The sequence below is a fragment of the Megalops cyprinoides genome, chromosome 11 (assembly GCF_013368585.1).
Source record: "Megalops cyprinoides isolate fMegCyp1 chromosome 11, fMegCyp1.pri, whole genome shotgun sequence".
NCBI classification, from domain to species: Eukaryota; Metazoa; Chordata; class Actinopteri; order Elopiformes; family Megalopidae; genus Megalops; species Megalops cyprinoides.
The window spans coordinates 9,773,035-9,788,384 of NC_050593.1; the positions used below are offsets into that span (position 1 = coordinate 9,773,035).

At 42.2% G+C, this 15,350-nt stretch overlaps 3 protein-coding genes across 5 annotated transcripts; 1 reads left to right on the forward strand and 2 right to left on the reverse strand.

Annotated features, from left to right (window-relative positions):
- Positions 1 to 1,835: 1,835 nt before the first annotated feature.
- On the reverse strand, positions 1,836 to 3,015 carry LOC118785929 (putative potassium channel regulatory protein). The gene has a single exon (XM_036540878.1). The coding sequence runs from the start codon at positions 2,640 to 2,642 to the stop codon at positions 1,986 to 1,988; it is 657 nt and encodes a 218-aa protein (XP_036396771.1). The 5' UTR covers positions 2,643 to 3,015; the 3' UTR covers positions 1,836 to 1,985.
- A 2,960-nt stretch (positions 3,016 to 5,975) lies between these two features.
- trim13 (tripartite motif containing 13) lies at positions 5,976 to 8,849 on the reverse strand. 3 transcript variants are annotated; one of them, XM_036540703.1, is made up of 3 exons: positions 8,525 to 8,542; positions 7,860 to 7,980; positions 5,976 to 7,771 (listed from the first exon to the last, which is right to left on the reverse strand). In XM_036540703.1, exon 3 carries the CDS (start codon positions 7,763 to 7,765, stop codon positions 6,560 to 6,562), a length of 1,206 nt encoding a protein of 401 aa, XP_036396596.1. In that variant the 5' UTR covers positions 7,766 to 7,771; positions 7,860 to 7,980; positions 8,525 to 8,542; the 3' UTR covers positions 5,976 to 6,559. The 3 variants fall into 3 exon arrangements, with proteins under 3 accessions (XP_036396596.1, XP_036396594.1, XP_036396595.1); XM_036540701.1 differs by lacking the exon at positions 7,860 to 7,980 and having other exon boundaries at positions 8,525 to 8,849; XM_036540702.1 differs by lacking the exon at positions 8,525 to 8,542 and having other exon boundaries at positions 7,860 to 8,518.
- A 1,002-nt stretch (positions 8,850 to 9,851) lies between these two features.
- Positions 9,852 to 15,044, forward strand: LOC118785842 (SPRY domain-containing protein 7). Its single transcript, XM_036540784.1, has 5 exons — positions 9,852 to 9,990; positions 10,877 to 10,993; positions 12,563 to 12,729; positions 13,396 to 13,498; positions 13,898 to 15,044. The coding sequence occupies exons 1-5, from the start codon at positions 9,885 to 9,887 to the stop codon at positions 13,993 to 13,995; spliced, it is 591 nt and encodes a 196-aa protein (XP_036396677.1). The 5' UTR covers positions 9,852 to 9,884; the 3' UTR covers positions 13,996 to 15,044.
- Positions 15,045 to 15,350: the final 306 nt, after the last annotated feature.

The window sequence follows — 15,350 nt, forward strand, 5'->3', positions numbered from 1 at the left end:
GTGTGTGTTGTTTCAGACATTGTAGCCATATTCAGATATTTAATATTTGTGCTGCTTCACATGTTTAGATTTGCCTTGCTCTTGCACTATCCAAAAATGAAAATAAAGAATACATGGGTTTTGACATTGGCTTTGATGTGTTTTTTAATCAATAAATGAAAAATAACATGAATGGGTAACCATGTTGATTAGTGGTTTTGCTGTTTAGGATGCGTGTTTGTTTATGAAAGAATTAATGCTCAAGTGACGCAGCTTGTCACAGAATGACAGTACGGTCCTAGTCTCCTAAACCGCTTAAAAACCAGTAGTATGATTTTTTTTTTTTTTAATCAATGACCAAATGCACGGAATTATATGAAGGAGTGTTTTTTTTCTGTCTGCAGCCACTTCAATTTAGGTGCACAAGTCGCGCGTTTATTTTGAAGTTAAATTCAAATGAAGACTTTTTTGCAAATGCTATATAGAGCGATCTGCTCTTAAGAAAAACCCTTAGTTACTTAAAAGAACGCTATCCCTTGCTCCGAACCGTATGTCGCACAAATCCCCCAAATTAAGATGGTTAACTATTCAGAGCAGTGAAGTTCCGACATGAAACCGCAAGTTAAGTTCTAATCGTACTGGGTGGGTTTGATTAACCAACGGATTTTCTGAGGGTGCGTGTTCCCATATTTAGGCGATGCAGCTGCTTGGCTTACTTGATGAATTATCTTTGCGTTATGAAAGCGCAGTGTTCCCCCCTCGCATCAAATACATTACATTCGGTATTTCAACACCCCGATTGATTGCTATAAATACGCGAAGAGGTCACAGTAAACCGAAGTGCCTGTTACAATTGAATTGCATCAGCTACTGCTGACCGTGAATGACTTTATGTACTCAAGATAACGTCATGTCCGCATTTTAAATCGCATATTGCTGTATTGTCTGACTCGGGAAATAATTTATACTTAGAATGAAGTACTATTTGTGGCGGTTTTTAAATTATTATTAAGACCATAGTTCTTGTTTTTGTGTGTGCGCTAATTATCCACTAACTGCAAAGCATTTGAGTGCTACATGGTTCTGTGAACAGAGCTATTGCTGAAGTCTAAAGATTGACATCTTGTTCATGGATGTTTAACAATTCAAAAGAAAGCCATTAGACAATCCTGTATCGCCACCTTCAGGGAAACAATCGACAGCCCCCGGGCTTTCTAATAGGAAAGCTGGCTTGCGTGTGTGGCAATATTTGAAAACAATGAACTAAGTTTATCGCGTTCGAGTACAGCTGGACTTATCTTTTTCGTTGCGCTTTCCCTGGCTTGATTTGGTGAGTTAAAGTACGGTCCGTTCTGGAGCCATCGTTTGCTATCAGAATTTGGGGACTTTTATTTCTCTCAAATGTGTAGCATTCCACTTTTTCCTCTGAGGACACGGTCCGGGTGCTGACGAGCCGGAATCCTTCCCTGAGCAGCGTGTCCACCAGCAAGCCCAGGACGTTAGTGCTGTTCAGCAGTTTCCGGTCATCCGGATGTATAGTCACATACCTGCAAGAGAACTTCTGTCATTTTAAGTTTTGATATTTCACATGTCTGTATAATTCAACGTTATCTATTGTACGACATTAAGGATTGCTGAGGTAAGATTAATTAAACGTCATCACAATGAGTTAATTTTCCCACTGTCCCTCGTAGACCAGACTCCAGCTGAATGCCCTGACTGCCTTGGCCACTCGGTCTGGGATCAGTCGTCTGACCTCATGAATCGACACTTACTGCCACAGACAGCGTTTACAATGCTGCCTAAACGGTAGGTGAACGCACAACGATTAAACAACATTTAGTTGTTGGCAAAATGCAAAAATACTTTATAGGCTATTTCTCGGCTAAAATTTGTTTTGAATGCCAATAATCGTGCGGATGTGTCAATCAATAGACGCACTACAACATGTATGACCAGTGAATAGAGGGGATTGCTAATGTTTGCATCATTCCATTGTGTCACCCTCACCTTGCAGCGAACTCGTCCCCGGCGGAGTAGTCGGTACCACACTGAAAGACCAGATCGTGGTGAGAAGGCCGCTGCAGCGGTACTGGTGCCATGGGTTTCTGGGGCTGGTAGGCGTGATTCCAATTTATCGCCGGCTGCTCGGCGAACACGGATATTCTGGAGGCCAACGCCTCCAGCGTGGTGCTCTGCGAGCAGAATACTCTGAAGAAACCATGCGTTTCCTGGATGGAGAAGCGCAGCTCTAACATTTCTAACCTGGGACGGCAGCTGTCCCTGGCCAGAAACTCCGTCAGCGCCTGCACTTCATAGAATTCTGCCTCGCGCCTTAGTCCCTCAAAGTCGAGGAAATTTGGTGGCAGTGAGACGTGAAAATTCCTTATATAGTCCAATATGTACTTAAATAAGCTCCCATCTCTGTCCACGAAAACCTGTCCACTTGTTACAATAAATTCGGGGTCACTGCCGTCCAGCATACGCGCAAGCCTAGATTCAGGAAGCCTTCGCAGCGATGACATGGTAGTGGTGAATTTCTGTCCTCCTACATTAATTGTTATAATATCCTGGCTACTCATTTTCTTCTGTCTGTAAGAAGCGTTGAAGGCACCTGGGCTGCCGTGAGTCTGTGTCGTTGGTTGAATTTCTCCTGGCAACATCCAACAGTAAACAAACTTACAATTTGTCTGCTGTTGCTATAGATGTCCTTTACTTTCAACAGTATAATTACAAGTTCCCTGAAGACAAAACTTAATGCTAACTGGTCAGACATTCCATTTTAATATGGGGCAAAATCACTGAAGAACCCGCTATTTTAAAATATGAGAAAACCAATTAAAGCGGTCGTGTTGCGTTTCTCAGACAGAACCACATTGGCTTTGTCATTTTTAATGGAGGATGGTTTAAAGATGGTTTCAAATGTGATGATATTCTACATCCACAGTTCTTGAGGCTGCGTCTGATACAGCTGCGAGTTTAAAATGAACTGATGTTATGTAATGAAGCTTTTTTTTGCGTAATCTGAAAGAAAAACTAGTCAATTTAAGACTATTAAAATTACCAATTTCATCCGATTTTTAACATGGAAAGACTATATTTGCACAGACGTCTTAAATTTCCCTTTGATTAAAAACTCTTTTTTTAGTTGTCAGCCATTTGAAGGCCAACATTCTACACCAATATTTAAACCGAAATTTAAACACGGTTCACTGAAATTGAAGACACTAGCCAGAATATTCTAAATATAGCAAATTATCTTGTAGTGTACGTATTCTAATACACGTAGCAAGAGATGCGAGAGTATTCACAATTTTATTCAAAATGGTGGCATCGCTGCCAAGGTCAGAAAACAAGGTCACTGAAAGATTCACTTTAACCACTGAGAGAGAAGGTGGATTTGAAATTTGGTTAAGCCTTGGAAGGCCGAGTGATTTAGTTATGGAAACAACTCTAAAAAAAGACTTTACCAATGCACACGAACTAAAAATGCTCAATTCCTGTATGGGCCAGGCATTTTATGATAGGAATCATAATGGATAATATAATATATATTTACACAACTATATATATTTCCACAGCGTGTCGCAAATTTGCGTTTTCAGCAGTCAAATTAAATAAAAATATGCAATGCAGCTCTATTGGAAAAGGACCAATACGTAGCAATATTACATGTGTGTGTCATTCACTATATATGTATATGTGAATGACTCATTTTTGACTGTAGATATATTTCATTATACACATCGAGAACATAAATAATATTCATTTCATTTTTTAATTTTCTACTTTTTATCCTTCCAGAAAAAAACCGTCCTAACGTCAAATTCCAAAAACGCTTTAAGATTTCGTTTCATTCGAATTTATATTACATTTTAAAACGAAATGTATACCTGTGATCCACTTAACACAGTTTATCACAGGTTGTCTTAATTTACTAATCAGGAAATAATACTAACGCAGGGATTTTAATGTTATGAAAAATGTAAATATTTGATTACAAAAAAGTGAACGTCTTTTAAATAAATTTTGGTCCTTATTATATTATTAAATATCCAGACACATTAAAGTCAGACACATGCCAATGAATGTATCGCAGCATCTACACGCAAGTATGTACTAAACTGGCCAGCACAGGTTCCACTGAAACTGCACTCGCGAGTTACTGTGTGGTCAGATATTCAGAAATGACCGATCCATATCCTGCTCTTATTCTGGGACAGTTATACAACGGCCGAAGGGGAAACATTGCGTTTCCATTCGAGATTTTGAGGCATAATTGCACGTTTCCTTCAAGATGTAGCTTGGTTTCTAGATTCTTAACGGTTCTGATATGCAATAAGTAAGTTGATCTTTCCCCCGAGCTTCCGCAACTACGTGATCGCGGGATTGGACGGCACAACAGCACGAAACTCGATTCGTACCAGACACCTCGTATCTAGAACTATTAAACGCATAACTTACATGAGACAAGGTACTAGGGGATCACAAGCAACAGAATTGAGGAAAAAGAAATTACTAGAATTGCATATAAAACACTAACTCTACTGCAGACGCCTTAAGGGTTTTGGACGGAGGACTAAAAAGGAAATTAACAGAATAAAATATAGTGTTTGCCACATAATATTGTACATAATACTGAGGCAAATTGTTTGGATGTTGTCACACATCTTTTTAAACTCCTGTTGTGAAATAATATAATTGTCGGAACTCAAATACGCTTGATCATTATTGTCATTTTATGTATAGCCTACATCGAACAAAAAATAGGATTAAGGATTTAAAAGTCTATATGAATATGCGACCCCCCCCCCCCCCCCCCCCCCCCCCCACCCCGTCAGACGAAGCCATCCCACTAAGATTGTTTTGAGTACCGTTGAGTGACGACAAATTTGAGTATATGCACATCAATATACTTGCATTCTAAATGGCTTCGACACGCTGGATTGTGAACAAATCCATCTAGTTCACTTCCATCAGTAATTTGCCTGGCAACAGGCTATATATACTTCCACCGCCCTGCAGTGGGTATTACAGTTTGTCCATTTCAGGCAAGTTGGGTGCAGTGTTCGGAATATCTACCAGGACCACTTAAAAGTGGGAACGCCGAATCAATGGGTTTGACAGGACAAGTCATCTAAACATGAGCCAAATGTGTGCTGCTGCCATGCTCCATCCCATTCTCACACGAACTGCACGATGCAAACACGGGAGTGTGTTTCGCTCTGTGGCGGCATGTAGACTTCTCTGTAGTATAAAAACCCCTACCACTTTTTTTTTCTTTTAGCTGGGATACTGTTAAGCTGTATCATTTTTACAATGAACGTAGCACATCTGTAGTTTAGGAACTGAATAATGCGTGCCAATCTTTACACACACACACACACGTATTATATATACACACATACACACAGACTTATCCATGTGTGCTCTTCTCTCTCTGTATGTGAGCATTCATTAAATTTTCAGCTGACTCTTCGATTTGATGTCATAGCAAAAAGATATGAGGACATATAGACACGGCATTCTGGTAAAACTTGAACTAGATGATCATAGAATGTCTAAGCCACCAAAGCAGAAAATTTTGGATTTGAGAGGAATGGATGGCCGTCAACAAATATGTATTTTATCTAGGGAAAAGGCGAAGAATTAAGTCAGAAACTGACTTTGGAATTTTGAAAGAAAATGTCTCTGACAAGTAACAACATTTATGCGCCACGCATCATACAGCCCCCATCATTCTGTTATATAACATTTACCCTTGAATTGTTATTGTGGAACTCGCATCACCAAGCTGTTCATTTAATAACAGTGTTGGTAACTCCTACAATGTACAGTTTAATGGATCGAGCTAGGGTGAGGACCGCGTTTTTATTTATGGTGTGATAGCTTATCAACCTACGTGAGCACACAGGATCGTGCCTGACGTCACTGCTGACGCTGGACGAAGAAAATAGGACAAGTACGACAGCAAAAAAAAAAAAAAAACTCGACTTAATAAAAACACAAATTAAACAATTTTATTATGCAAATGAGCAAATGTGTTTCTGCGGCAGGAGAAACGCATGTACCTGTACAACACCAGGCTGACATCTAAGTAGAAAAAGCAGTTATTTCCAATTCCGAAGTAAAAATGATAGAAAAAGCCTGTTTGCAATGGTGTGTAAATAAAACGGGACCCGGAGACCAACGCATGACAGGAGGGACGGCACATACGTCGAAAGCAATGCAGCATCACATTCATTTGATCGACATTTAACTTAATCTTTATAGATTTCCAATAGTCCTAGCAACCACTACCGCTGTCCAAAAGTAATTCACGCTGTTTCTGATTTGAGCCTTTACTTTGTAATAACAGTTATGAATCTAATTATTTGCATATCTTTATAGAAGCATGCAAACTGAACTTGATATTTTGCATTAGAAAGTAAATACTGTGGTAAAAAGACTGTACAATTGTATAGTACCATAACTAGTACCATAACTAGTTGCACCGAAACTTTAAATGGCAACCAGAAACATGTTAAAAACATTTTATGAATATACAAGGTTTGCATCAGCGGAATATCTACTCTCCTATCTAAAGCATCTTGTAACAGCAAATTAGATCGGCTGTTGTATTGAGCAGGCTGAGGATACACTTATGGCATACCTCAAACAGAGCCAGACACACACTAGCCACCTCACTCCAGCACAGAGCAGCGTAGTTTGCCAGCTCCCCGGGCGCTGGTATGGAATGACCGACAGCAGTAACATGGGTAGAAACGAGAGACAGGTTGGTCGACTCTGCGAAAAACAGCGCGGACAGTGCGAGGCACACGAAAACGGCGAGCCCCCATAGCACTCGGGAATACCGTGGGCTGAGGGAGCCGGGAGCGCTGTCGTCGTGAGGCGCGGCAAGCTTGTCCACATCTTTAAGTCTCACGGAGTCCCAGTTCTTGACATCAAAGTTTTTCACCAGGGGACCGACATCCATGTCGCTTCGAGATGGCAGCGAGGTCTCCCGGATGACCCTCAGCTTCTCCCTGAACTCCTGCATCTGCTGGAGAAAGCGGAGGGGGTCCGTGGCATCCCTAAAGGATTCGGCGATGCTGAGGGCGCGTCTCTGCTCCTCCAGCGCCGCGCTCAGTTTGTTTATTTCGGGGTCGTATGCCTGCATCACGACCAGTTTCAGAGTCTCGAAATCTGAGAGAATTTCGTTTTTCTTTTGATCCAGCGTAATGATAAGTTTATCGAAATACTCCGTTACCTTTTCGGCGTCTTTGGAGATCGCCTGCAAGGCTTTCTTCTTGCTTGTTTCCAGGGACTCCAGGCAGGAGAGCACATCATCGCTGCGCCAGGTTTCGAAGCCCTTGAAGAGCTCTTCAAAGGCGGCTTTCTCCTGCTCGTAAGCCTCTTCTAAGGCACAGAACTTGTGTCCTTTGTGATCTCCTGTTGTAGCGCAAAAACCACAAATCAGTTTTAAGTCCGTGGCACAGAATATGTTCAGCGGTTGGCAGCTGTGCTGTCTACAAAGTGACATCTTTGGGCAGATTCTTATTTTGTTGTACTTCTCCACGATTCCGCGTAGCGAGTAGTTGACCTGCAGGCTGTGGATGCCGTTATGAGGGGTTTCTTTTCGGCAGGTGGGACATTTGAACGGTGGTCTCCACGAGGGACTTCGGTTTCCATCCAGAATACCTTCTAAACATTTCCTACAAAAACTATGCGAGCAGGGGAGGACTCGCGGGTCTTCAAAAAGGCAACAGCATATTGGGCAGGTGAGGTCTTCCTCTAGAAGCTCCATGGTATTCTGAAAATCCGACAGAACACAATATTTAAGCGTTGACTATAGCAAATTAGGATGAATAAAGATAGTTCTGTGAATCACCCATACTCACGGATTGTCTTCAAAATAAAGGTATAGGTGCTCTCAAATGACGATCACATTATGTCATTCGCAGTAAAATCTTCAATCATGTCCAGTTTCATGAGAAACCAACAGCTACTTCTGTTTACCGTCTAAAAATTCCAATACAATCTGCCGTTAAACGATGGACAAAATCAGAAAAAAGTCAAAAACTCCACGGTAGAAATCATGATCCAAAATCAAAATTCAACATTTCGACCCCTAATCACGGATATTGGCTTGCTACCAATGAAACCGAAACCAATTTTTTTCTTGATCGACCTACTTTTCAAAGTGGCGGGACTAGATGATTCTTTTCGTGAAAACGGCTTGACTTGCAATTAGTTACAAACACAAACACGACATAACCGTTTCTCGTGTCACCTTAAGTCCGCTGTGACAGCGAATATCAAAGTTATCGCGCTCTAAAGTACCACTTCTGTTTTAATCTAACGCGGGAGCCTTTATGTCTATCCCAATATCCGGGATGCCACATTTTGAAGGAAAGCTGAGCGTATTTAAAGACTTAGTAAAACTGATTCGTCCTAATTAATCTGTTCGTAAATCAGCAGAGCCTACACGCAAGCTATTGGGAATGATTGTGACAGATTCTGCAAGCATAAAGCAACATGCAATTGGACCAAAAATCGCACTCACCAGCTGCTGAGACGCACAGAGCAACGCAATCATGGCGCTTGTTGCTGTGCAGACTTCGCCCTTTCCGAGGAAAAACATTAACTAATTCAGTACTGTATGGTATGTACTGAGCGCACGAAACATTAAGGATGTCTCGAAGCACATCGATTTTTCGTCACCATCGAATAAAACAAAACAGCACGATCACATAAATGACTGTCTCTGTCAATTATGAACAGTTTTACACTTTTTAGAAAATGTTCGTGTTTCTTCTGAGTTTGACAAATGCAGAAGGTCCCTACACTGTCGAGAGAGGAGGGGGGTTGTTGCTATGCAAAACATCACTATGTGAAGTACAGTCCACCACTAGATTCTTAGTCACCCAAATTTTGTTCATTGCCGTTTTCTTTCGACCTCATACGTCATTATTGACGTTCATTGATTATATATATATATACATACACTATTGCAATTAGGGAAGAATATCATAACAGAAATCATACATCATATATATAACATAACTATATACATAACAATATCACACAAGGTAGGTGTTTCACAGCAATTCATAACCAGTTATAAAGGAAAGAGCAGTAGCTCTGTGCGTTTGGTTCACCATAGTTTTTCCTTTAAGCAATGCGCTTTCTCAGCATTGCCGTTTACTTCCATCCGCCAGTTATAAGTAGTCTACAAGACATTTACCAGGCTTTGGCTTGTAATGGTCAAAATCGATCACTTGCGCCTTTTAGACAGGAGTATTCTCCGGGGCGAAATGGCTTCTACATGACGTCTCGATGTCTCAGACGTGGACCTGCTCTCCCTTACCCGGTAGCCTCATTGATTACTGCAAACGTGTGGTATCTTATTTCAGTCTGTAATAATAGTCGGGAGTGTTCTGTTACAGACAGCAAACCAGGCTCACTTGGCAACACAAAGTCATAGAGAACGAGGGCATACCTTACTAACTTTATTCATAAACATTAATTGAGAGTGTTTACCCACACAATACTTGGAAATGGAAGTAATTAGGACCATTCAGCGCACTTCAAAGCAAAACAAGTTTTTAGGTCCAGGCGGTTGGTGCACTGTTTACCAACAGTGAGTCATTTGCAAGAAATATTATTTTGACCTTGATTTTTTTTCCTCCCCTTGTTTCCATGCCATTTGGAATGGAGAAACCGCTATCGCACTATGTGATTGGACAATTTGGAAAGGAGTGCGCGCAACTCCCGAAGCCGTCAGTTTCGCTCTCTAGGGGTCGCTGTTATTCTCATACCCCTCCCGGAGATGCAGCGCATAGCTTTTCCTGTCCTGTCCTCTTTGGCATTTGCAGGGCGGTTGTATTTCCGGATAATCGGAAGACGGCGTTGTCAGGGTAGAAATGGCTTCTATATTTTCCTGCTGTCTGGGATGCTGCGGAGACGGCGGCTCTGGACATGTTCCTCTAAAAGAAATGCCCGCAGTCCAGTTAGACACGCATCATATGGGTGAGTGAGGCGGTACATGCGTGTATAGTGAAGAAAGGAGCATTTTCTGAAGTGCCACTTGCTAGCTACCCAGCTAACCTTGGCGGCTAGCTCTAGGTAATTAGCGAGCTCGTTAGCCCTTACTAGCTAACTGAATGCGAGTGGTAAACACCCGGATCAGATACTAGTTTTTTGTCCAGATGATCTGTGGAAAACACAGTTCGAAGTCTTTGGTAATAGTTCATTTAGAGTTGATACTAACGCTGAATCAGTGGCCAATTAAAACAGTTAGCTAGTTAGCAAGCTAATGGCTTTCTACCGAAGACCCACAACGTTTGATTGAAACTAATTGTTAGTTTTACATACCCACCCCGGTGCTGCAGATTGGCTGATTTATAAAATTGGGACCCCAAATAAACTGAATCGTTTGTATGCGTCATACTGAGCTCAGCGTTACCAGATATGTTTGTTCCAAAGGCGTATCAGTTCTCGTCAAAAGATATCAGAGCTCTCTGGCTCAGTAATCTGCCTGGCTATGTCGCCTTAAAAATTTATATAATACAGGGACGATCTAATACCTATGACATTCGCACCAAAAATCACATTTTGTACAGGTCTATTGTAAGCTTGAAGGGAAAGTATTAATGTCGTATTATGTACGACTACCTACGATCTCTGAATTTCCCTAAATTATTCCCTAGCAGCTTACTCTAAAGCTGCCTGCTCGAGCTGATTCAGCGGTGGTAACCCAAAACACGCAAGGATTTCCAAAGCACTGTAAAGTTTTGGGAGGACAACCTAGCGTTGCACCCATTTGTGAAGCTGTATTAGATCTTTCCTTTTTTTCTGACAATGTCTCATGGAGAAAAAAAAGTGCGTGGGGTTAAAATTTCTCTCTATGCTGCAGGTACGGATGTCGTCATCGTGAAAAGTGGACGGAGAATATGTGGCACCGGAGGTTGCCTTGCCAACGCTCCCCTCCACCAGAACAAGAGCTACTTCGAGTTTAAGATCCAGTCAACAGGTGAGCTGTACTTTCCTTTAAAGCAAGCTGCGAATGCGTCGCTGCTAATGTGGAAGGTCGTCTTAAATATACTGCTGTCCAACGCAACATCCCAAACATCAAGTGTTTGCTAACTCAAAGACAATCACAGATGCCTGGTCGGGGTAAGGTTTCATGGCCTAGCTTTACTCACGGCTACAGGGTCGTTTGTTGGTAAGGATAAAGAGGACATCTGTTTGAGTCTGGGAGCAAGAAGTGCCCAGTCCGTCTCGCACCGTGGTGGCCTGCGTGGGAAGCACGCACTCCGTATGTCTGCAAGGGTCCCGTGTTTTTCCAAGGTGGAAATGGGAGTGTTTGCGTCGTTGTCCATGATAAGGATTAATGTATTAGGTGAAATTTGGAAAGTAGTCGGCGAGGCTACCGGTGGAGGTGCGACAGGCCTAGAGCAGGAAGAACACCTACCTGTACAAATTAAATTTTTCGTTAGACCAGTGTATTCCGTGCTTACATCTTCTGTGCTGGTTTTAGATGTTTCTAACTGAAGTCAGTGGGTTACCTGTGCATTATAGTGAAGGGTGTTGTTTTTTTGCCAAAAGCTAATTACTAAAGTGATTGAGATTGGTTTCAACCTTAAAGTCTAGTCGCAAAGTCATTTGTCATTTCTGTTACTGTTAGGGGTGCCAGTTGATACTTCATTTTTGTAAGAAGTACAAAGATCAATAATAGGTTGTCAGGCACATACACAGTTGTTATTATCATATACATACATACTCCATCATCATCATATAGCATATTGCATGTAGCCTGCTTAATAATTCCCTTACTTCCTTTCATATGATTGGCCAGTGAATTCCCGTAATTCCCTAGATCAGACACATACATTATCCATTTCACCCAGAGTAGCCTGCATTTATCTTTCTGCAGTCTCAGGCTGAATGTCAAACTCTTCCAGTATTATTTAAATCACTGCCCATTTGTTGGGGGGTGTCTGTCATGAACTCATTACGGGTGATAGCTTTCTTAATGGCAGCGAAAAACAATATTTGTCTCCATTGGAATGTTATCTTGAATGCTACCAAAACATAATGACATGAAAGCTTATTCAATACCCATACCTCTTATGTTTGTTACTGTTGATCCCACAACCCACCAGAAGGGTTAGACATTGGACAAGATCAAAAAACATGGGCATGATCAGCCATTATGGTTCCACACTGCCTCGAGTGTGAATACTGAGATTTTATTTTAGGGGTCATAACGCAGGTGAGGCTGTTCCAGCAGATGTCACTTCAGGACCTGGAGCTGGTAGAGCTGACCTGTAACAGACGGATCTTGTCTCGCTCATCCTCAGTAATTTTGGTATTTGGTTCCTTTACCCAGCTCTTTTAAATGTAATATGATGAACATGTTTAGAGGACTGAATACATGCATATATGGTCAAAATTACCGTTGCTGCACCGCACAGACATGCAACAGGCTGCGCTGGTGCCCCGCCCTCCCGTCCATCGCTGCCATCAGTGGCTTGTGTATACTGTGACCTCAGGTGTGCTGTATGCAGTGTAATGTAATGTGATGTGCTGTGTCCCGCAGGTGTGTGGGGCATAGGCGTGGCCACCCAGAAGGTGAACCTGAACCAGATCCCCCTGGGACGGGACATCCACAGCCTGGTCCTGAGGCACGACGGCTCTGTGTACCACAACAACGAGGAGAAGAACCGGCTGCCCGCCAACAGCCTGCCGCAGGAGGGAGACATCGTGGTGAGAAGCTGGGACACAACTGGGGGGGGTTGGATGCTCCCACGGGGCAGGGGAGGGAGATGATGATGCAGTTTGAGACTGCTGGATTCCACAAGCACCGAGGCAGTGCTCAGGTCCTGTACAATATGTCAGACAGTGAATCATCATGAGATGAGGCAACACACTCAACTCCAATACTTAACTAAAAGATTACGTACAGGTTCTAGATTGTCACAGATAGTTGTCAACTGAAAGAAATGGTCTGCACACCGTACCTTATAACTTAAATTGTGTTTATTACAGGGACATTTTGGACAAAGGCCTTATTCAGTGTGCTAATGAATGAATGTCAACATGGAGGTCCACATGCAGGTGGCTATAGCTAGAAAATGAAGAGCGAATGGTGCAACAAGTGGGGAATACTTGAGGGACATGTGGGGGCATTTCCATGACTCTAACATAATAATGCACTTGCTTTGCTTAGACCAAAACGTCCGTGCAATAAACACAATTTAAGTTGTAAGTTACCATGTGTATGTCATTTCTGTTTATAATTACCATATGAGACCATAATCTGCCAAGCACTGCCCTCAAGTTCTGTTCCAAAATGCAGCATTCAGCTGTTAGCGGATTTGTTTTAGTCGTGCCTGTGTGTCCTTTCCCTCCCCTCCCCTCCCTTTTCTCCAGGGGCTCACCTATGACCACGTGGAGCTGAACCTGTATTTGAATGGGAAGAATATGCACTGCCCAGCCTCAGGAATTCGTGGAACCGTTTACCCTGTGGTGTATGGTCAGTACTTTGACAGCATACTTTGCTTTTGTATGTAACCAATAAAACACTCCTTTTCACCCCCTAGTTCATGTTCAAGATATGCCCGCTTCTGTGTAAATAAATGTATTGGCAATGGTCAATTACTACCACCAGGGGGCGATACAAGCTTGAAAATAAGGGGTCGGTTAGTTGTGAACGTTCATTATATAATACTCTCAGAGGTGTACCAGACAACCGATTCATTGTTGATGCTTTTCAATAGTGTGAAGGGCTAGAAAATGTGACATTTTTGAGAAGTTTTAAAGTTTTACTGGCAATGTACCACCACATCTGAGACCAGCAACTGCTCAGAAAAGCTAGTAATACACTGCTGTGTGGAGCATCGGATGCTTATTTTCACCAACCTTCTTCCCGCAGTGGATGACAGCGCCATATTGGACTGCCAGTTCAGTGACTTCTACCACACGCCGCCGCAGGGCTTTGAGAAGATCCTGTTTGAGCAGCAGATCTTCTGATGTGCACACCTCTCACCCAGAGCCTGCAGAGTGCCGTGACCCCGCCCCTCTTTGTCCAGTTCGAGTGACCCTCTGTGAGTGCTGTCCTCTCCAGGTGACAGGCAGTCGGCGTGGCTTCCGCTCTTACACTCTCCTCTCATCGCCCCACTTTTAGTTAAGTTTCTCCCCCAGGGGTGCAGGACCCCATGGCCTTCGAGGGCTCAGTGTCTGCTGGCTTTGGCTGTGCCCTGGCACTTCATAGGTTATCTTAAATCACCAACTGGATGACAACTCAGCTCAGCTGGATTCCTGGTATAAACCAGCAGCAGCTTGGATGGTAATTCTGTCAGCATCTGATTTCCACCTGGAAGAGCAGCTGAGGTGGTTCTCTTCGATTAACCATTTAAATCTTGTACCGAAGTACAACAAAATCCCAGCAGACCCTGTGGCCCTACAGGAACATGGCTTCCCCAACCTTGCTTTAATCCAAAGGAAGAGGAATCATTATATGAGCAGGCTTACTCTGACACCCAGCAGCAGCGCTCACATAACAAAGACTGTCTGTATATCTGGGAAGAGAAGCCATCCTGGTAAAATAATAGAAGCTGGTTTCTCCCAGTAAACCTCTGGTCACACATCTGTTGCAGATGTTGGTGCCAGCATTTCCCATCGATGTAGTCCTTTATGGTTATGATGCATTACTGGGCAATGATATGTGTATTCTGGAGGTGCTGAGTTCTGGCAGGTTAATGTTTTGTTGTGGGTTATTTAATGTATATGTTTGAGCTGGATTTATTAATTATATATTTATAATGTATATTGAATTATACTTAACTGACCATTGAAATTAATTTACATTTTGTTTCTGAATTTTGAAACATCACAGATGTCTATTTGGAAAAATAAAGTTAGCTGTAAAGGATGTTAGCTGTAAAGGATGTTAGCTGTAAGCTGTAAAGAAACCATATCATTTTTTTTGTTTGGTTTCATATATTCGGGAACAGGAGAATTTGTGAACACTATTGAACAAAATGCATACCCTCTGATTCAATGTTAACACCTGTCTTATATGTTACTCTTGAAAGTGTTATGTTTGCACTGATGAAATGTTTGTTGAGTATCAAAAACTGATTCTTGTATCGATTCATCACTACAATAAAGGAAAATCATTTGCCTCTGGAATGACCCGGAGCAAATCTTGAGTCCTGACTGAGAGTGACTTTGAGACACCTACAGGTGTAAGACCATTTAATGATGTCCATACAGAACCTTTTGATATTTTATTACCTGGTTCACAAAAGCTATAAAAAGCTATAAAGATATTTCATCTGCTGACAACCAGCAGCTGTATCTAAAGTCTGTTTTGCTGTCTGATC